General features: G+C 33.9%; 1 protein-coding gene across 4 annotated transcripts in view; it reads right to left on the reverse strand.

Moving 5' to 3' along the window:
• Positions 1–23,611, reverse strand: part of fmnl3 (formin-like 3) — a 95,222-nt gene that overhangs the window by 10,328 nt on the left and 61,283 nt on the right. For all 4 annotated transcript variants that reach the window (XM_056449757.1, XM_056449756.1, XM_056449755.1 and 1 more), the window contains 14 exons: positions 22,905–23,054; positions 19,504–19,605; positions 17,308–17,659; positions 14,899–14,982; positions 13,143–13,267; positions 12,853–13,055; positions 12,539–12,773; positions 11,103–11,171; positions 10,924–11,004; positions 10,702–10,831; positions 9,099–9,259; positions 8,907–9,008; positions 6,410–6,502; positions 3,411–3,534 (listed from right to left, as the gene is read on the reverse strand). In XM_056449757.1, coding sequence (XP_056305732.1) covers positions 3,411–3,534; positions 6,410–6,502; positions 8,907–9,008; positions 9,099–9,259; positions 10,702–10,831; positions 10,924–11,004; positions 11,103–11,171; positions 12,539–12,773; positions 12,853–13,055; positions 13,143–13,267; positions 14,899–14,982; positions 17,308–17,659; positions 19,504–19,605; positions 22,905–23,054 — 2,011 coding nt within the window. The remainder of the gene's footprint in view (positions 1–3,410; positions 3,535–6,409; positions 6,503–8,906; positions 9,009–9,098; positions 9,260–10,701; positions 10,832–10,923; positions 11,005–11,102; positions 11,172–12,538; positions 12,774–12,852; positions 13,056–13,142; positions 13,268–14,898; positions 14,983–17,307; positions 17,660–19,503; positions 19,606–22,904; positions 23,055–23,611) is intronic.

Consider the following 23,611-nt stretch of genomic DNA (forward strand, 5'->3'; position numbering starts at 1 on the left):
GTGCCTGGGAAGTGATATCGTTGGTTATGGGTTGAATCTGGTAGATGTGCTTCGAGGCTTCGGTGCGGAGCTGGAGGTGGCGACAGAGGGCGTACGAGATGAAGTTTCCAGCTGAACCGGAGTCGATAAGGGCCGTAGCTGCAACAGAGAGAGAGTGGGTAGTTAACTGAACATTGGTGGTGAGGGGGTGCATTTTCTCAATGGTAGAACTGAACACACTCACCAAGGAGCGAATGGGACGGATGGGACAGTTCAGTCTGGCATGTCCTTCGGCACCACAGTACATACACAGACCCCGGTTCAGCCTCCTCTGTCGCTCAGTGGTTGTGAGTCTACCAGATTCAATAATCATGGGTTCTGGTTCGGGAGGGGCCACGGGCTCTGACGGACGGAGGAGTGCTTGAGGGACTGGTTCAGGATCATGTTGGTAGATTTTCAAACGATCAGAACATCGAAGAGAACGTTGGATAAATTTTTCCAAACCCATAGTATCGTCTAAGGCTGCTAACTGTATTCGAAGGTGGGGTGCCAATCCGAACCGGTAAGTAGTAAGGAGAGATCGCTCATTCCAGCCGCTAGCAGCAGCCAGAGTACGAAATTGGAGGGCATAGTCCTGTGTGGACATGGCTCCTTGTTTTAGGTGGTATAATTGCTCTCCAGCTGCCACTTCTCCATCCTCACGACCAAAGACCTCTTTAAAATACTTCGTGAATGTATGAATGGAATTCGTTACCGGTCCAGCTTGCTGCCAGATGGTCTCAGCCCACCGGAGAGCGGATCCAGAGAGAAGGGAGATAATGAAAGCAATCTTCGACCGATCTGTGGGATATAAATCAGGTTGCATAGTGAATACAAGAGAACATTGTAAAAGGAATCCATTGCACTCCTCCGCGCCGCCAGAGTAGGGCGCTGGTCGAGCCATGGGACTGGATGAGTGGGTGGACGGCGAAGAAGTGCTCGGTGCTGGTGGTGCTTCGGGAAGTGGTGCAGATGGTAGAAGGACTCTCTTCAGCGAGTCCACCAACTCCTGAATGGGATCGTGAGTGCTCATGCTGTTGATTGTAGTTGGTCCGGTCTTCTGTTATGGAAGCAGACGAACAAACAGGGTGAGTAAATATTAAACGGTATTTATTTTAACAGCAGAGCAACAGCAGGAGGACAATGGGAAAGTGAATGAAGTTCTGGTTGATAGTATATTCCTTCTCTGAAGCAGGACGGATGACAGACACTGAGGAAGACCGAATGCACACACCAGATGGATTGTGGGGAAGACAGACTGACGAAACACTCAACTCTGACAGGACACGGGGAACGCTGGACAAACTGGAAGTAAACAGAGAACAGGTAAGTATCAAATGCTGAGTAAGAGGATAGTGAATACCAGGAGGGTACTCTCTATGAGTCCGCTTCGTAGAAACGAGACCGGACAATGACTGAAGTGAGGTGTGTGCTTATATAGTGTGTTTGAGTGATTGGGTGCAGCTGTGCATGATTAGAACTCCGGTGATGATGGGCGCTGTGTGGAATTGGTGGAAGAGCCTGGCCAATCCGTGACAATTCATTATTAAATTTTACATATTAATATTGTTGTACAGCGTCACAAAAATTCTGGAATATTAATGTGAGTATCTGCAGCTGAAAAATAGTGATGTATACCCAATCAAATTCCAAATGTGGACTAGTTTCTGTGAAAATTAATCTGGAAAAGTACTATATAAATATGGTTTATTTCAGTTTAACCAAATAATAATAATAATAATAATAATAATAATAATAATAATAATAATAATAATAATTCAATACAATTCAATTCAATTCACCTTTATTTGTATAGCGCTTATACAATGTAGATTGTGTCAAAGCAGCTTCACATAAAAGGTCATAGTAAATAGGAACAGTGTAGTTCAGTTTGTAGTGTTTAAGTTCAGTTCAGTTCATAATAAAGCTTTATATGTTTAGGAATAATTGCAAAAACTTCCATCTCCATTTAATTTTAACAGGAATAAAACAGAATTTGAGAAAAGATCAAAATAATTTCAGTGGGTTAAATTATTTATTTTTAGAATGTATTTAACAATTAAAATAAAGTTTATGAAAACTGAAAAAACTGAATTTGGTAAGAAATGAAACCAATTTCAAAGGACCAAAATTGACTATTGATTATTAATGTTACAAAACATGATTACAGTGATTTTGGGAGCTTTAAATTACCATATGGATATCTGAAAGATTATATGACTTATTAATAGTGATGTAATTATGCAGAAAATCACAACAGAAATGTTTTAAGAGGACCCACAAATGTGACGGACGCCGCTGTGCCGTGACTATTGGTCAGTAAAATTGTTGGTGATCTTTAAAGGTGAGTTTTTTATTTGTGTTGTGTGAAAATTTATATGTATATATATATATATATATATATATAAATGTGTTGTGAGGATTTGCGGCCTGTGCGCTGTCAAACTGATGATCTTTTCTTAATTTGCTGGTGTTTTTTGTAATTCCATGTGTTTTCTTAAATTGCAGCACGTGAAGCTTACTCGGCCACCGTAGAGCTTTGCCATCACAGGAATAAATGACATTTTAAAACACATTTCAAAATACAAAACAGATATTTTAAAATATGAATACTATATATAATAATATATTAATAATTTGTGTGCTTTGAACAAATCAATGCAACACTGGTCAGTATGAAATACGTTTAAAAGCTATTTACCAACTCCAAACTTCTGAACAGTATATTGTAAACCTCAGATTGTGAACTATGGTTATTTTAAGGAAGAAATATTAAATATATTAATCAATGATGAACCTGAAAACAGGAGACATGGATGACCTTTAGGAATAAACCATGAAAGTACATGTTAAACATTTATACACATCAAAACAAAACACAGGTTATGACGAAACTACTTAAATACGAAGCATTAATACAGATTAAATCTGGAATTCTCTGTGGCTGAGGAGAACAGGAGAAATTATTATTCGTCAATTTGTCAGTGATATCCATTACGGGTTCCTTAAGGCTGGGATAATGTTTATAAAATATACAATTTCCATGAGCATGCGCACAAACTTTACACTACATTTTTGGCTGGATTTCAACATCACTACATCAAAAATTCTAATTTCGCGGTTAAAAAATTTAACAAAATATAAACACCCTTGTCTGTATGATTTATTGACACTTTTAGTTAGTGCTCAATATAATTAACTGAAGATCCCTGAGAGTTGAATCAGTCTAAAGTGTGATTTTTAGCTGATGTGCACTTGTAATGTGTGGTGACGAAGCTGTAAGGGCCGCTGTTTGACGTAACAAAGAGTGCACTGCTGATGGGGAGAGCTATGGACCACCACAGTGATTCTGGAGCCCTGGCTGATGGGTAATGTAGTCCTGCTTGGCCCACCTGTGATGATGTCTTCAATGGTGCCATCTTTGCCCTCGTACACCGGCCGGTGGTCTTTGGCTTGTCTGCGGCGCAGCTCCGCGATCAGTTCTTGCTGCTGGTGACGCTTCTTCTGAGACTGGACCTGCATTGAGGTTACCAGACATATAGTTTTATTCAAAACAAAAACATATTTAAAGAGGTTTAGGCACATATTTACTACAATACAATGGTATTTAAGCACAAAGACATGAAATCTAAGTTAGTTGCATTTAATAATGTAATAATTGTCTTCATTTAGAATTCCATTAGGTAATTTATATATCACACTTTGGTACACACTGTGGTTGTTTGAAGGCATTTTAGAAAATAAAGTTGTGTAAGTTGTGTAATTTTATTGTCACCATAGAAATACAAATAAGCTAGTGACACTGTGTCAGAGAACGGTTTCAACACAGTACTTTCAATAACGTGTTGTTTTGTCTTGTAAAATATATATATTTGTTTCTAACAGGGTTGATTTTTTTTTAATTCACTCATTGATTTTGGCTCATAATTGCTTACTTTTTATACCTATGGTTAATCAAGATTTAATTCATTAATTTATTCATGTACTGTTTCTTTTAGTTTGATATTATGTTGTAGATTCCCCTACATCATCACTATACAATAACTTATTCATTCATTAATTTTCTTTTCGGCTTTGTCCCTTTATTAATTAGGGGTCACCACAGCGGAATGAACCACCAACTTATTTAGCATATGTTTTATGCAGTGGATGCCCTTTCAGCTGCAACCCAGTACTAGGAAGCATAACTGACTAACTATGTATATATATATATATATATATATATATATATATATATATATATATATATATATTATTATTATTATTATTTTTTTTTTTCATTTATTTGTCTAAAAGGCACAGAACACCAGGATATATTCAAATCTGATTTGATAATCAATTAAAAATGGGTACAATTAACAATACAATTTCCTTGAAATTGTCATGAACTCAGCAAAAAATATGAATAATTCATCGTCAATAAACAATATTGTAATGTTAATAATGTTTTGTTTAAAAAGGACTTTCATGCAATTTTTACATGTAAAACAAAAATACATAATTTATATAACTTCTCACTGAATTGTTTAAACAATTACATGGGTGATCAAAAAATGTAAAGCTTGTTTTTATGCCAAAAACTAAAACAAGAAACACTGTGTAACAGGAATGACCCAAATCCAATTTGATAAACAACGTACAGTGCTCAGCATAGATTACGCCCCATTTTGAAAATGAATATTTTGATCCATTTCTCAGTGATTATAGGCAATGTATTTTGGTGCATTTAAACACAACAGATTAATTAAACAGATATATTTATTCAAATATTTTTTAGTCACCAAAAATATTTTGAAATTAAACGATACAATTAAATTCAAGCAAAATATTGCAACACAAAAATTACAACCTACAAAATTTCAACTAAATTTTTCACATTTTTTTGCTTTCCTTAAAATCTGTATCTAATATTTTGCTATAACAGGGGTGCCCAAACTTTTTCTTATGAAGGGCCAAAAACCAAACTTGATTGACAGTAGTGGGCCGAAGCTAAATATACCAAACTGTATTACATTTTAGTTGCATGGTAACTTCCTTATTTAATAATATTTTTAAATAAATAGGAAAAAATACTGTAATTTTATTAAAAATGATGACATTTTTATTTTATACTGAACTTGTAATACAATTAAACCATAAATAATGTCATTTATAACAAAATGGAGTTCAATGCTTTTTTATTTAAAAAAATCTAAAAATTTCACTCAATAGTGAAATATATGTGTCCTATAAGTGTGGTTTTAGCAACGGCATATACTTTATACAGTTGAAGTCAGAATCATTAGCCCCCCTTTGAATTTTTTTTCTTTTTTAAAAATAATTAACAAATTATGTTTAACAGAGCAAGGAAACTTTCACAGTATGTCTTATAATACTGTTTCTTCTGAAGAAAGTCTTATTTGTTTTATTTCGGCTAGAATAAAAGTTTTAAATTATTTATGAACCATTTTAAGGTCAATATTATTAGCCCCTTTAAGCTATATTTATTTTCTATAGTCTACAGAACAAACCATCATTATACAATAACTTGCCTAATTACCCTAACCTGCCTAGTTAACCTAGTTAAGCCTTTAAATGTCACTTTAAGCTGTTTAGAAGTGTCTTGAAAAATATCTAGTCAAATATTATTCACTGTCATCATGGCAAAGATAAAATAAATCAGTTATTAGAAATGAGTTATTAAAACTATTATGTTAACAAATGTGTTAAAAAAATCTTCTCTCAGTTTAAACAGAAACTGGAAAAAAAAAATAAACAGGGGGCTAATAATTCAGGGGGGCTAATAATTCTGACTTCAACTGTATGTCAACATCTGAAAAATGTGTTTAAGGGTTCATGACCTTTAAAAATCTGATTAATTCACAACTTTTAATTGAAACAATTAATTTCAGTTAGCTTTTTTTGTAGTTCATCAGTTAAACAAACAAGCATAAGGTTATGTTTAATTAGAAATGACGATCTCTGTTGAAGGCATTCACTCCAACCTTCCTCATTATTCTTCCTCTCATCTCAGATGGGATGGTGGGCAAAATCAAAGGTTATCAAGGGCCAACTTTGGCCCGCGGGCCCTAGTTTGGGCATCTCTGTTCTATAGCATATAAATTTGGATGTACTCATTTTTGGACAGTTATCGTAAGTTATTTTGTTAGATTAGCTCCAGATTTGGCTTCAGTACTGACTAATCTAATGTATATGCACAAATATAATATTGTAAAGCATCCTATAGAAAATATTAATTAAAAAGATAGATTTGTGAGGGGTGCACTTATATATGCTGAGCACTGTATTTTTTTATTATTATTATTTTATTACAAGGTGTATATTATTATTGAATTTTTTTCTCTCTAAAAAAAACATTTTTATTTTTTAATCTCACGGTCTCTGGCTTCACCTTGGGGTCATGTTGTTTGGCCTCCTGTGCGAGTAGTTTTTCTCTCATGGCTTCCTCCTGTTTCTTCCTCTGTTCATTTTCCTCCACAGCCTCCTATAGAAAACAACAACCGTCCCAGTAAAGAGGTGAGTGCGACGCTACACAAAACACAGGCTGCGACCTCACAATCCCAAACAATCCCAGCAACCCCGGAGAATCCGGACACACACAGAGATCTTGGAGCATGTACGCAGCTCCTCATCTAAACTCATAAATCCACTGTCTGAACAATGTGAGGAAGAGGTGTGTGTGTAAGTGTGTGTATGTGTGTGTGTGTGTGTGTGTGTGTCCGGGTCAAAGGCGTTGAAGGCAAACCCTGTCTAAACACAGCAGCTGCCCTTAAATCTCAGCCCAGCTGCCCTTTCCTGTTATTCACCCTCTGCTCCACCCTGACGCTCCAACAAGGAAGACATTAAAACAAAGATGGCCAAAGGATATAAACACACACAGAAAGTTCAGGGCAAGACACTGCAAGTGAAAAACGTCAATAATGGAGTAATATGAAAACTGAAATGTGAAAACTGTGAAAAATATTTGGTGTATTTTACATAAAGTGGAAATTTAGAGCTTTTTTTCTTAGTGTAGGAGAAAAAAAAGCTACTTTCGAGAGATCAAACCTTCAGACATAAATTGAGAAAGTGTCAAAAGAAACACTTAATGGAGTATGATGTATGTTTACTTTATATTAGGCTAAAAAAACTCTACATATTGGAATGAAAAGTCTAAATGTCAAAGTTAACAGTGCATAAAAAGCAGTGTTTTGCCTGCAGTGTCTATACAACTTTTCAATTTGCAGAGCAAATCTTTCAGCGCTCGGTGTTTAGTAAACATGTCAGATAGCAGATCACGTGGACGGCTCCTTCCTGTCCTCCTCAATGACTTGAAAGCAGGTCGGGTTCACCCTACATCCCCCCATCCAAACAGTTTTGGTCTCATCTAAATCAACAATTTCAAGTTCCTGTTAATGAGCTGATTGGTTGAATTGGGTGTTATATTAGGGAAAACATACTGAATGATTTTGATTGCTAGATGTGCTAGGCATTTTCCTATTAATATCAAAATAAATAAAAATTCAAGTAAAATGTGGAGTCCTTGTGCACAGAACCCCGTTCTAAAATTTAGAAGACATGTTTATAGTTTACCTACAAGAACATAATTACACTCTAAAACATCAGTTGTAATATATGTAGCTAATTTTCTTTTCTTATTATTTTATTATTTATTTACAAGTTTTATTTATACTTTTTAAAATCTTATTTGTATTTTTTATTCATTCATTTTCTTTTCGGCTTAGTCCCTTTATTAATCCGGGGTTGCCACAGCGGAATGAACCGTCAACTTATCCAGCACATGTTTTATGCAGCGGATGCCCTTCCAGCTGCAACCCATCTCTGGGAAACATCCATACACACTTAAACTGCATATCTTTGGACTGTGGGGGAAACCGGAGCACCCTGAGGAAACTCACGTGAACGCAGGGGGAACATGCAAACTCCACACAGAAACGCCAACTGACCCAGCCGAGGCTCGAACCAGCGACCTTCTTGCTGTGAGGCGACAGCACTACCTACCTGTATTTTTTTATCTAACTTTTATTACATGTTGAATATTATTTAGTTTTGTTTACTCATTTTCCTTCAGTTTATTTCCTGCTTTTTAACAGAGGTCTCCACAGAAGAATGAGCTGCATATTTAATTATGTTGTTGTATTATTTTATAATAATTATATTTAATGATATAATAATATTTATTATATTTAAGATAATTATATATAATAGGGCTTCACCATATTCAACAAAATTCTGCATTGTAATATTTTGTTATACAAATGAAGTCAAAATGATTAGCCCTCCTATGAAATTGTAATTATTTTTCAAATATTTTCAGTGTTGTTTGATGGAGATATTGTTTTAAATACATGTTTTAAAAACATAACAGTTTTAATAACTAATTTCTAATAAGTAATATCTTTTGTCTTTGCCATGATCAGAGTATGTAATATTTTATTTCAAATACTGGGGTTTTTCTAAATTTTTATTTAATTTTTAAGCATTTTAAAGTCATAAACAGAAAAGAAATATTGACCGAAAAACCCCAAGCACAGATAAATACAACAGAACAAATACACAAATAAAATAAGCAGTGCTTTATGAGTCTGAAGAGAGAAAATGAACTGTAAATAAGGATTATCTCACTAAATGCCTCAGAGCTACAACAAACCTACTACAACCTCAGACCAAAAGACCCAATGAAAATGCTGATGTATTTACCAGCCAAAATAAAAACATCCACAAAGTCTGCAAACTTGGCCAGACTTTGTCCAAAATTACCTCACAACAGTAATACATGTATTCCTCTGTTTGATGATTAAAGCATAAAATACCCATAAAATGTAAAGATTCATAATTCATCAGTGTGCCTAGAAACGTTAAGTGAATAATTCAATATATTACAGTACCTTGTAGGCTCTGATGAAGCGCACAAACACTGGGAAGAACACAGAGGGCGGTGTGGTTTTGGGACTCTCCCCGAAGTACAGCACCACGTTGTTAAAGGCCTCCTGCAAGTGGATTCAACATCAGATTCAGAGAATGCAGTTCAGTTTAATCGTCATAGAGTATTTTGTGCAGTAAAAGAAAAACAAGCACACCTCCGCTGTCTTTGCATCTTTGGCCAGTTTGTCCAGTTGAGTATCGCTGGTCTGGGCGAAGCCTTTGAGTACAGCGTGATCATGCAGACTGCACTCTCTCCTGACCAGATCCATGCCCTTACCAAGCTCCTTCACGTCCAGCAGCACATTCTCCAGAGACACTGTTACACAAGAGAAGTCAATGTAGCTACTATTAAAATGGCTGCACTTCAATTTGCTGTGCACTCAGTGAGAAAGTAGTGGGGTTATATACAATATGATAACTTTATGGATTAAGGTTAGGCTCTGGAGTAGGTTTAGGGACCAACCAGCATATTCAAATTACTATTCAATTCAATACCTTTATTTGTATAGTGCTTTTACAATGTCAATTGTGTCAAAGCAGCTTCACATAGAAGATTATAGTAAATTGAAACAGTGTCAGTCCAGTTTTCAGTGTTTAAGTTCATTTCAGTTTAGCTCAGTACAGTGTGGTATTTCTGAAGAATCATGTGACATTGAGGACCAAAGAAATGATGCAGAAAATTCAGCTTTGGCAACACAAAAATAAAATCGATTGTAAAATATATAAAAATAAAAAATGGTTATTTTAAATTGCTAAATTAATTAGCGATATTAATGTTTTTACTATTTATGATCAAATAAATGCAGCTTTAAGGCTCTTTATTTCAAAAACAAAAAATAAATCAACAATTTGAACAAAATTTTATACTTTACAAACTTTCTACTACCACAATAAATGAAGTCAGTGTTGAGAGTTACAATGGCTACACTTTAATTCTCACTATGTGTACTTAACTTGGAAATTATTGGGGTTATATGTGGTGACTGATTAAGGTCAGGCTCAGGAGTAGGTTTAGGGATAGTACCTATAGTTATTATCTAGTTTATATCATGACTAGAATAAGTACATATCATACACACATGGAAAACATGGTTAGGTTACACTTTATTTTACGGTGTCAGAGTTAATTGTAACTATTCATTTAACTTTCGGGTAAAATAAATTAATTACATTATTTACTATATGGTTAGGGTTGGAATGTGAGTTAGATTAAGGTTTATTATCTTCTAATTATGCATATTTAATTGTAGTTACTACAGTAAATGGAGCATGTAACAAGGACACCTTAAAATAGGCACGGTTTTAACTATGAATTAAGGTAACCATACACACAACACAAATAAAATTAGCATAAATATTAGACATTAATAGTGGGTTTAAAATGAGCAATAACTCATATGGAACCTACCATACAGAATTTTGTTTTACAATAGATTTACAATAAGGAATTAATTTGGCAACAACAATATAAAATACGTTTCATAAGCATCAAACCAGATTAAAATGATTTCTGAATGATCATGTGACATTGAGGACCGAAGTAATGATGAACATAATTGAACAATTTATGTTTATGATTTTATAAATTAAGAATTGACTTGACTCATCTTCTAAATAAAGCCAAACAACACAAACCTGTCACACTGCATTGGACTGAAGTATTTCTTCTGTCATTTAACTAAATTTTTTGAATGGCCAATTAATGAAGTCTAAAGATCCAGTTCAACATCCTATAAGAGCACACAAAATGACACCAACCTGCTGCAGCCTTATCCACAAAGTGCAGTTCATTGTAGAAGTTAGCCAGTTCAGGATATTTCTCTTTGACGACCAGAGCAATGTAGTGGAGCAATGTCATCTTCCGGTCAGTAGACTTAGTATCTAGCAGCTGAGAGAGAGAACAGAAACAACATCATGAGTAAAAGCAGCACTATAATTGAACTATACCTCCACTGAAACCATTTCTCCCTCTCAACTCACCAGATCCAGACTCTGAAGTTTGAAACCATACACTGAACCTCTTTTACTGCTGTTCATGTAGTTGCCCAAGGCCAGAATGATCTGTGCGGAGGCAAAACAAAAGGATGATTATGAATATCAGCAGATAACTTTAGGATGATTCTGAGCCTTTATAATAAGCGAGATATGTAGTCATTTACTTCAAGAATCTTCTTTAACTTTGGAGACGACTTCACTGAAGCTGATGCTGCGATGATGGCATTGAGTTGCTGTGGATTTAAATAAAAAATGTCAATTCATGATATGATTAATGTGATATTGTGCCAAGAATATGTTTCTTTCTAGGGCCCTAACTGATTTTATGATACATTTTTATTGATCCAATCACAACTGTAAATGTGGTGTTAAACATTTTGAGCTTGTCCACTTTCAAACACTTTTGTGAAAACTTAATTGAAGAGACTGCTTTTTGAAGAGTAAACATTGTGTGGTCAAATGCTTTTTCAGAAAGGTACATCCTGCTCTCTGCCTATACTGACCTGATTCTTACACATTACCGGACATGTTTATGCGCAATAGCTAGGTTGCATAGAATTTTTGTCATATGAAAAAGTTGTATGGTTTGAATGCAATACATACATACATACATACATACATACATACATATATATATATATACATACAATGGGCAATGTTCTTCTAAGTGTATACCAGTACTGATTCTTCATATAGTTTTCAGTCTTTTTCAAATGTTTCTCAAGAGCTGTTTTATGGAAGGTTTAATGTAGAATTTTGTTGACATTTTCAGACAATAGATTAATAACTAATTTCTAATAACCATTGTCTTTTACTGCCTTGATGGCAGTACATAATATTTTACTAGTCATTTTGCAAGGTACTAGTACTCAGCAAGTGCAATCTAAAGGCTTAACTAGGTTAATTAGGTTAACAAGGGCAAGTTGGGTTAATTAGACAAGCCGTTGGAAAACTGTGGTTTGTTCTGTAGCCATTCGGGAAAAAATATTCTTAATCATATTGACCTTAGCCATTCTATTAAAAAAACATATGAAGAGTTCAGATGCAAAAACCTCAAAATGCCATCTGAAATTTCCATCGAAAATTTAAATTTTTCTCTGCCTCCTTTGTTTATGTTGAGATATTTCACTTTAAAGACCAAGAAAAGGACTTATTCTTTGCCATAAAAGTGATATTACTGAACATACACCCAGGAGCCTGACATAATTGCTCATTTTAGAGGACAATTTTAGATGACATTTAGAGGTTTTTGCAGCTAAATTCTTCATATATATATAAATAGTTTAATTCCAGGCAAGCTAAAAGAAATAAGACTTGCTCCAGAACAAATCTAAAATAGAAAATACTGTAAAAAAATCTTCTTGCTCTGTTATACATCAATTGGGAAATATTTCCCTCAAAGAAAGTAGTCAAAAGTGGACAAAAAGAGATCAAAATACAAGATCTAAACAGAAAAGTGTCTCGGGTGTTTTGTGGGTCCAGAAATAAAATTCCAGGAATGTTTGTCCAGGAAAAAAAAAAATCACTTGAACATTCACTCAAAATCCTTTTTTTTAAAAAAAAAAACCCACAAAATTTACCAACACTCCTATTTGCTCACCGGAGTCAGCATGTTGACATTATCATTGAAATTGCCCACAAACGTGATGATGCTCATCCTCTGAGTGAGCCGCTCGATCTTGCTGAAGAGCAGCATGAAGCGGTCTTCCTCCGCCAGCTGGTCCAGCGGTCTCCTCTCCCGCTCATACTGACGCAGCAGTTTACTCTCGGCCTCTGTGGGCAAAAACCGCATCAGGCATTCCACAAAATCCACTGGCAGAGCCTTCAGATCAAACCTGCAACACAGAAACAGCACATATTTATCTCAGAAGCAATGAACACAACATATGAAGAAATACTTGTACATGTGCATACGTTTGAATGGCTTTGCAAATCTCCTCTGTGGTCTTGTTGGCCTTGCGTAAAGTGATAGCCAAGTTCTTTGATCGATTGGCATCTAGCAGCTGAACTTTGTTGATGACCTTCTGGGAGACTTTGCTCTTTGAACATGACAGATCCACCACGGGACCCTGAGCTTTCGTCTTGAACAGCTCCTCAAACTTCTCCAAATCCAACTCCTGTATGACAGAATAAAAGCACATAATCTGAGTGGAGAGCTTAATGGAGGACACACTCAAAATAACGTAAATCGTGCTCAACATCACCTCGAGCACACGGTCATCATCGATCTCGTTGAAGACGGTGCCATTGATCTGGTTGGGTTTCAATGCTGTCCAGTTAAAGACAGGCAGGCGGAACTTTGTTTTTATGGGTTTCTTAATGCGTATTGCTATGAGAGGAAATAAAAACATTACGGTCAGATTATTATTAACTAATATATGCATTGGGTAAAGTTACTTTCAAAAGTAATTTAAGTCAAAAAGTATCTAAATATGTTACTTTGTTACTTTTTGAGGAAAGTAATGTGAAAGTAAGGTGCTATTGAAAATTCATATAGAGAGCAGGACATGATTCGTCTACATAAGAATCGCTATCAGAACATCAAAATGTTTATGTTTTGTGTTGTTTATAATTGTTTAAATCGGCCAAAATAAGAAATACTGAACAGCTTTTATAGACTTCCAAAAGTTTTTGCTCATAAAAGGGGGCAAAGTTCAAGAAACTGGCTGAAAAGCAGAAGAAAAGGCGGCATGTAATAAACATTCAATCAATAAATTCATGTGTACAAACTTTTTTTGAACGTGATATTTCATTTGACAGCACCAATAAAGATTATATAAAGGCATTGTTATGTGTATAAATATGTTAATGTGTTATATAATTATCAGATACAAACACTACCACACTTATACAAAATCCAGGAGAATATAAATAACGTACCCTGCAACGAAATCTTTGTCTTGTTTTGCAATAATCAATATCTTTACTGGCATTTTGGCAGAATAAACAACTGTAATGTTAACGAGATGCACATCAGCGGTGAATGTTCCTTGATATTAAGTTCATCGACTGAACAAAAAAGAAATGCAACCCTTGCAACAAATCTAGATGATCGTTATTGTGAAGCAATAGGGTTTTTCCCCCCTACAAAAATAAATAAATAAATACTAATGCAGACTATGCGTCCCCGCTTTTGTATGCTATCATCTGTTATTTTGTGATGTCTGGAAGATAACCACATGGGGAAAAAACTATAGTAATTTATAACAAACATGTTTTTGAACAACATAGTAAAGTTGTATAATGTGTACAACTCTTTCTTAATGAATGCTACAGCACACTGTAGCATAACAGACTGATCAATTGTAATAAATAACGTTAGTGTAAACTGTGGTGCATTTGTGTATAATTATAGCATAGAAAACTAAATCCTATTGAATAATTTGTTTATTACTACAGTTGTGTTGTACCACAGCAAACATATAGATACTAAAACAGTTTAATGCAATTAATTATCTTTAGTATATGCCTCCAAACACTATAGTATTTATTTACTTTAGTTTTTTTTTATGTAACGTATTAGATTATACAGTATCTACTGCCTCAATGACAGGCAGATAAATTTTAGTTCAGTAGAAAACTCGGCTCTCTTCATGATATAAGGATCATGCCCAGCATATGTGGCTATTTTCTATTTAAAGTATATGAAATTTGATATAAATCACAAAAATACGGACTTTCCTCAATGTCTCTCATTCAGTTTTTTACTTCCTGCACTCCATCTGAATTTCACGTAACTAGAACCACATGATTGTAAACAACCTATAGATATGTTTTTCCCTTTTTTAAGATTAAGATAGGCTTAAGATTGTTAATATATTAATTTTAAAAGTAACTTTACCCAACATTGCGTTTGACAAGATTCTGAGAGTGATGACATCCACTTAGATTTTTTTGTTGTCAATAAATCAGAGCTAAGATGGTACAGTTTCTAGTATTATTATTTGTAAAATATATTACCTGATAATCCAACACTAAGAATGACCGATGGTGATGGTCCCGGTAGAGGTGGAGGAGGTGGAGGAGGAATAGGAATAGACTCAACTGTAGAAAATAAGAGTGATTTGATCAATCAATATGTGTTCATTTGAAGTTTTACTCATAAAAAGTAGTTTGCTCCCAAATAATCAGAAGAGCTCAATGGGTATTTAGTGAGTCCCAGTCCAGCTGCTTCCTCAGCAGAAACCTCTCCTTAGCTAAAGGAAACACCCTTAGCTTTTCCTTTTCCTGCTGGGCTGAGACATTTAAAGCTCTGTAACTCTGAGGGAAATGACTTTTGTTTTTGTTTATCATCGCTCTACAAAAACTCTAATAAAGTCTCCATAATCTAGAGCGTCAAGGGAATTCTTATACATCCGCTTTCCATTAACAGTGGGATTGTGACATACTTCTCACTGTCTGTAGGAAATCAAATGATTTATTTTACAAATATAATATTATGTCGCTTTATATAAACTACAGATGAGAAAGAATTTTTTCTTCATCACAGAAATAACAAATATACATAAACAAAGCACCAGAATTTATTTTACCAGCAAATATGTAAGGTTTCTTCCACAATTGTTTCTCATTTTTCTTTTATTTACTGTTTCTGTATTTCAGATGTTGTTCTCCAAGAATTTTCTAATTTACTCCTAATTAAAGGGCAAAAAATGTTTAATGTTTCATTTAATGTAATGAAAAAAATATTCAGTTTTAATTTGGATACCTAATTACATTTCAATTCAATTCAATAAACTTTGTCTATCCCACAGGGGTTAGAAAATTGGCTCACACACATCAACAAAACATAAATACACTAACACAATTAATTTAAAAATCCTATTTAAATAAAAAAACATAGATAGTGGGAATAAATGTCTTCTTGTACTTAGCCTTTTTTGCTAAAGGGACTTTATACTGTCTACCAGACAGCAGAGTCTTCCACAATAGTGTAGGTTTTTCTTTTTGTCGCAGCTATAAATAAATCAGTGAGAGGTGTTTGTCTCTCACCGATTATTTTACTCGCTGTTTACCAACCTTAAAAGTTTATTTTTGCTATTAACAGAGGGAGTTAAACCAGGCTACAACATTAAAAGTAAGGACAGACTCTATAAGTGATTTATATACGACAATCAAAATGTCCTTCACAATATCAAAATGCTGCTGAGCCTTTTTAAAAACATTCTCTGAGTGTTTATCAAAAGAGAATTAAAAGTCAATTTCCACACCTAAATATTTAAAAGAACTCACCTGTTCAACTTCCTCCCCATTAATTAGCAAAGTGTCACAAAACGTTCTTATTTTGTTTGTCACACTACACATTTCTTTCGTCTTACTAATGTTAAGCTGCAAACAATTCTCTGTCGTCCAACTTGTGATAAAATTGACCAAATTTAGATTATTATCCAATAACTAAGTATCCTTTACACATCCAACCAATGTCATATCATCTGCTTACTTGATAAGTGTCAGATTTTCACAATTGTTTTAAATTGTTCACTTGCACTCCTTCATAAAAAATATTGAAGTTTGATCAAATGTTATGCTTGATTAATTTCTGACTTCTAAAAGTAGTTCCAGCTAAAATTAGGTCATAAAATGTCTATTTAGTTTAAATTTATTTAAGTCTGTTAATTACTTAATAAATGAAAACATATATTTTGACATGTACTTAAATCACTACTTTTACATTTGCACATTGCATGCCAATAAATTATAATGCAGGTGTAATATTTTATATAAATCAAATAAAGTGATCATGATCATCAATAAAATGGAATTAAACAGCTTGATTGATTAATTCACTAATTCGGTCACACTTTATTTTGATGGTCCGTTTGTTACATTGAATCTACATGCCAACTAATTCTCATTAGATTATAAGTAGACTGTTAGGTTGGGGTTAGGATTAGTGTAAGTTGACATGTCCTTGCAAAGTTTCTCATAGTCAGTTGAATGTCTGTTGAAGCAGAATATCAACAGATATTAAGCAGACAGTCTACTAATGCTCAAATGGACCATCAATATAAAGAGTATCACTTTATTTTGATGGTCCATTTGAGTATTAGTAGACTGTCTGCTTAATATCTGTTGATACTAACATTTAACAGTTCTTCAACAGACATTTAACTGACTATGAGAAACTTTGCAAGGACATGTCAACTTACACTAACCCTAACCCTAACCCCAACCTAACAGTCTACTTATAATCTAATGAAAATTAGTTGGCATGTAGATTCAATGTAAATTAAATTCAACAAACGGACCATTAAAATAAAGTGTGACCTAATAAAGTCTTACTACTAATTCCTTCACTCATTAATTGGAGAGTTTGTGTAAACAGGCCTTCAAAGGAGGGTCAGAAAACACATAGGATTTGATCTGTACCTTCTGAAGGCAGTGGTGGGGCAGGTGGAGGGGGTGGTGGAGGCGGGGGTGGAGGTGGAGGTGGAGCAACAGCTTCTACAGGTGCAGCTGAAGGGCCACCCAAACCTCCAATGGTACTCATGCCTACAGTCAGTGATCTCAGGTCTGTCAGAGGAGTTCCAGTCACTGCTCCAGCACCCAGAGTCTCGATGGCAATGTCTCCATCAGGCTGCTTGCGTAAGCGGATGGTGCCCTGCTGCTCCAGCTCCAGCAGCTGCTTCTCAATGTTGTTGTGCCTCTGGAAAGCGGCGTCTTTCTCCTGGATCATCCGCCGCAGTGTGTGCACCTGTGTGCTGGCTAACTCATACGTCTCCTGCAAAACCATGAGGGCAAAGCAAGAGTGTGAGTCCAGTCAATGATGTTGGTAAACCTACATTGGTACTTACTCTTAGCATGGCATCTAATAACACTACACAACATATGTAAACACGCCCCCCCCCCCAAAAAAAAATAAACAGTTATATGGTGTATAGATTTATATTTAAATCTATACACCATATTGTACTCTGCTGACGTCAGTGTAAAATATCTAACATAAAATCAACCAAATATCAACATCCAATAATGTTACAGCTTGACGTTGTGTGGAAGTTACCACTATGACTGTCTATCAGACATTGGAATTTAGTTGCCATACCTGACGAATAAATGTCAGTATTTGACGTTAATATGACGTTGGTTTGAAATGTTGGCTAGACGCTGGATTTTGGCCACTTTCCAACATAACCTAAAATCAACCAAATATCAATGTCTAATGATGTTACGGCTTGACGTTGTTTGAAAGTTACCACTATGACTGTCTATCAGACGTTGGATTTTGGTTGCCATACCTGACGAATAAATGTCAGGATTTGATGTCAATATGACGGTGGATTGAGATGTTGGCTCGACGTTGGATTTTGGACATTGGAGTCTTACAAAACGTTTTATTTAATGTAACGAATTTTTTTTTTTTATTTGGACGCCTAATTACAATTGTTTACTTGAAATCCCTAATAAAAAAAATTAAGTTTGGTTAAATGTTATGCTTGATTAAATTCTGCCTTCTGAGAGTAGTTCCAATTGTCTGTTCATTACCTAATACAGGGTTTCTGCAGGTTTACCAACTTAAATTTAAGACTTTTTAAGACATTTTTAAGACTGTTATGAATGAAATTTTAGACTCATAAAGGGCCAAGGGCTAAGGAATTTTTCAAAGGGCCCAGATGGAAAAGAATTTTATTTTTCCTATCAAAAAAATTATTAGAATTTCAATATATTTAATGGTCACACTTTACAATAAGGTTAATTAGTTAAAGCATTTATTAACATGAACAAACAATGAACAATACATTTAGTACAGTATTTGTCCATGTTAGTTAATGAAAATACAGTTGTTCATTGTTAGTTCATGTTAACTCACGGTGCATTAACTAATTTTAACAAGCATGGACTTGGATGTTAATAATGCATTAGTAAATGTTCAATTATGATTAATAAATGCTTTACAAGTGTTGTTCATGATTAGTTCATGTTAGTAAATGCATTAACTAATTAATCTTATTGTAAAGTGTTACTTATTTAATAATACAATAATAAATAATATTACCACTATGACTATGTGTATCAGACGTTGGATTTTGGTTGCCATAAATGACAAATAAATGTCAGTATTTGGCATCAACATGACGTTGGTTTGAGATGTTGGCTCGACATTGGATTTTTGTCACTTTCCAACCCAACCTAATATCAACCAAATATCAACGCCATGATCATTGGATAACGTTGTTACATGTTGTTAACGTCACAACCTAAACCTAACCTAATATTAATGTCTTATGATTGTGTTCCTGCTGGGAGGTACCTAAAATACTAACAAACAACAAATAAACAAAAAAATAAATAATATAAATACTAAATCAGTTACACAAAAGCACTGTAGTACCATTATAAATAACCAAAAAACATGATATTTTATTTATCTTATCTGACATTTACTGTAGATCTCAACAATAAACAATAAACAACAATCCGTCTTTCCTAACAACATATTCTTCACTGTAAGGGTCACTCTATGGCTCCTATAACTTTTTTATATAACACCATATTATTAATGAGCTATTTGCAAGTCTCGCTCATGAGTGACAGTGATAGAGTGAAAGTGATTGTGGTCTATACCTTTATGACCGCCAGCTCCTTGTCTTTGTGCAGCAGTTGCTTCTCCAGGTCTGCCACCTTCGTCATGGTCTCATTCTCAACATCCAAAAGCTTCTCTGTCACCTAAACCAACAGAATAAAAAACAAAACAAGAGAGAAAACATAACGGCGTGAGAGGTGGACAAAGCAGACAGGCAGTTCAGAGCACTGATCTTCTCATTCTCTTTTAAGCCTTCTTCTGTCTCTCTCACTCTCTTACAGATCAATAAAGTGAACATTTCCAGCAGTATGACACAGCAGATAAGACAGCAGCACTTTCACTTTCGAAGCACCATTGCATACATAGAGGAATATTTGGGGAATTCTTTCCTCCACCCCCAGCGAGAGCAGAAGGATTGATTGTTGTGTGATGCTCTGGCCATTTCAAGACCTTTGGCATGAGCATAACTCAGAAAGACCCACTACTGTGTCCAGATCAGAGGAACAATCTGAGGCTTGTTTTCACACTGCCTGCATACTCTGATTTACAAGCTAGTATCTGCTAAACAAAATAACTGATATTAATCAGTCTGCAGTTCAGATCATATTTTTAAGATTCCCCTGTGCCAAAAGTGAATGATTGATTTATGTTGAGGGTAAATACTAGGAAATAACCATGATTTTCTTGAACTTATAGCGAACTCTGATATGGATGATGTCACTAAGATATTGAAAGTGTCAGACAAGACTTACTGGATTCTTAAAAGGTAGATATGTTTTTGCTGCTTGTTTAAACTACTTTAAAAGCTGAAACAACACAATTCTTGACACTTTATCTGGAACACCTAATTGTTTTATAGTTGAAGTCAGAGTTTTTAGCCCCCCTGAATTACTCGCCCACCTGTTTATTTTTTTCCCCAGTTCAAGTGTTCCAGTGTTTCAAGACACTTCTATACAGCTTAAAGTGACATTTAAAGGCTTAACTAGGTTAATTAGGTTAACTAGGCAGGTTAGGGTAATAAGGCAAGTTCTTGTATAATGATGGTTTGTTTTGTAGACTATCGAAAAAAATATATAGCTTAAAGGGGTTAATAACATTGACCTTAAAATGTCTTTAAAAAAATGAAAAACTGCTTTTATTCTAGCTGAAATAAAACAAATAAGACTTTCTTCAGAAGAAAAAATATTATCAGACATACTGTGAAAATGTCCTTGGTCTAACATAATTTGGGAAATATTTAAAAATCAAAATCAAAATCAAAGGGGGTTTAATAATTTTGATATCAACTGTAAGTCAATCAACTTAAATTTGTAAAAAAAAAAAAAAACTTAATCGATTTGTGTTTGACCATCATAAAGGAATTGTGTGGAACCCTGCATTTTTTTACATTGAAGGAATATACATTTAAGATGTCCTTTCCCATGACAATTAATTGTTTTTAATAATCTGACAGGAACTCAATGCATCAAAAATGATAATATGTACAATTACAGGGAGCAGGAACAGTGAGTATTTATTTACAGGAGGGAAAAATGAAATTTTGCACAGATCTCCGTTACTTTTAATTGTATTCGCAAAGCATTAGATTAAGGTGTGAATAACTCTTCTCCTAAACACTACAATATGGAAATAAGCCGGAGCTCAAACCGCGTCGCCTTAATATTTTTCTATTACATATAAATTTGGGTGTACTTGTTTTTGGACCACTATCGTAAGTTATTTAGTTAGATAAGCTCCAGACAGTGGCGGTTCTAGACCAGTGTAACTGGGTGGGCGGTCAGGGGCCACTTGGGCTTTTAGGGGGCACACTTCAACTTGCATCATAAAATACTTAAACAGTTATTTGAAGTAATTTTTTATGCATCACTCCGCAGTCTTCATAAACAAGCTAATTAAATAACTTAGACTCAAAATAATCTTCCATGTTAATTTATTTGACAAAAAACTTTGTATTGTAGGATACACACTTTGAACATTCAAGTACATCAAGGCACATTTTTGCACTTGTAAACTTTAACATATGCAGTTGAAGTCAATTTTTTTTTTTTGAAGTCAATTCTCAGTTTTATTAGCATCCCTACGAAATATTTACTGTGTATTTTTGATTGTCTACACAACAAACCAGTTATGCAATAACTTGACTAATTATTCTAACTTTCCTAGTCAACATAACCTAGTGAAGTCTTTAAACTACACTTTGGTCTGAATACAACTATCTTGCAAAATAACTATTAAGATATTATGCACTGACTGTCGCCATGGGAAAGACAAAAAATTATGTTTAAAAACGTGTTGTAAAAAATCATGTATTTGAAGAAAACTACACGAGTTAATATTAATTTTACATAAGCGTGATTGAACACTGTATTTGATCAATGTGTTACATCTGTTCTAAGGTACTTGCTGACTGTTTGTAAACTCAAGACCGCATTTCTTAACGTAAGACTATGTAGCCTCAATTTCTGATTAATAATAGCCTATGCATAGCAGAGGACTCAGACAAGCCTCAGTCATATCTCCGTCTACCACTGATGGCTGATCTTGCTTCTCCGTGGCGTTTTAGTTGTGACACAAAAAGGGTCCAAATTTGGGGGGGCAAGAGGGGGGCCAAGCTTGTTGAAACGGGGGCAACGCTACCCCCTGACCCCACTGGCTCCAGATTTGGCTAATGTATATGCACAAATATAATATTGTATCGCTTCCTATTAAAAATCTGAATTTAAAAGATAGATTTGTGAGGGGTGTACTTATATATGCTGAGCACTGTATTAAGCAGCACATTGTTGTAAACACTAATAATAAGAAATATTTAGATATTAGAATGTTTTCTGAAGGTTTGTGTTGACACTGAAGACTTGAATAATGACACTGGTATTGGAAAGGAAAGGGAATTCATGAAATAAAATGACATTTTTAACAATTAAAACTGTTTTAAATTTTAAATGATAATACTATTTCATAATATTACCATTTTATTATATTTGTTAATTAAATGCTCATTTGGTGAGAATATGAGACTTCTTTCAGAAATGTTTAATAAAAATAGTAGTGCGAAGAATTTGTTGAATATTTAATAAAAAAATATTAGATGTAAACTTAAAATTAAAAGTCATGTGTATTTAAATATTGTCCATAAAAAATATTATAATGTTTTAGTATATAACATCATATTTAATTTTCTCTGTATTGTTTACATAAAAAATGTATGCAGTCATTTTAGCTGGGTCATTTTCTGGTTCTAAGACCATTCTCCTTTCCATTACATTAAATCTCTACTGTAACTAATACTTCATTATTCATTGTTGTTCATTTATTACATTTAGCTTAATTTGTGTATACAGTGCACATAATTGGGATTTTTATAATTCCATGACACAGAGGTGCAGCTATTATATTGTCATTTTACATTTTTAAATGAATGGGAGTACTTCATGTTTCTTACATGTGACAAATGCTCTTCCAGTTCCTCCACTTTCTCCAGGGCCACATTCTTGGTTTCTGCATCCTCCAAAAGACCTCCGACATCAAACACATTATCCAGGTAAGCCTGGATCTGCACCGACAGCTTATCACTCTCTGTGTGCTTGGATTTCTGGAAAGAAACACAGGGGATTTCTTAATGTTTTATCATGCGATTACTCTTAGGGTTTAGATATGTTTCCAAAATCCTGTTAGATTCAATTATTTAATATTTTCCAGTAGTTCAGAAAAACATTTTGTTTATATAGTTTTAAAAAACAATATAAACACAGTAACATTATAATGGCATTCCATTAATGTTAAATAACATGAACAAACAATGAACAAATTTATTAGAGCATTTATTCATCTTTTATGTTAGTTCATGAAAATAAAGTTGTAAACAAACACTGCATTACATAATATAATATAATATAATATAATATAATATAATATAATAATATAATATTATAAAATAATATAATATAATATAATATAATATAATATAATATAATATAATATAATATAATATAATATAATATAATATAATATAATATTATATTATATTATATTATAAAATAATATAATATAAAATAATATAATATAATATAATATAATATAATATAATATAATATAATATAATATAATATAATATAATATAATATAATATAATATAATATAATATAATAT

This window comes from Danio aesculapii, chromosome 23 (assembly GCF_903798145.1).
Source record: "Danio aesculapii chromosome 23, fDanAes4.1, whole genome shotgun sequence".
NCBI lineage: Eukaryota > Metazoa > Chordata > Actinopteri > Cypriniformes > Danionidae > Danio > Danio aesculapii.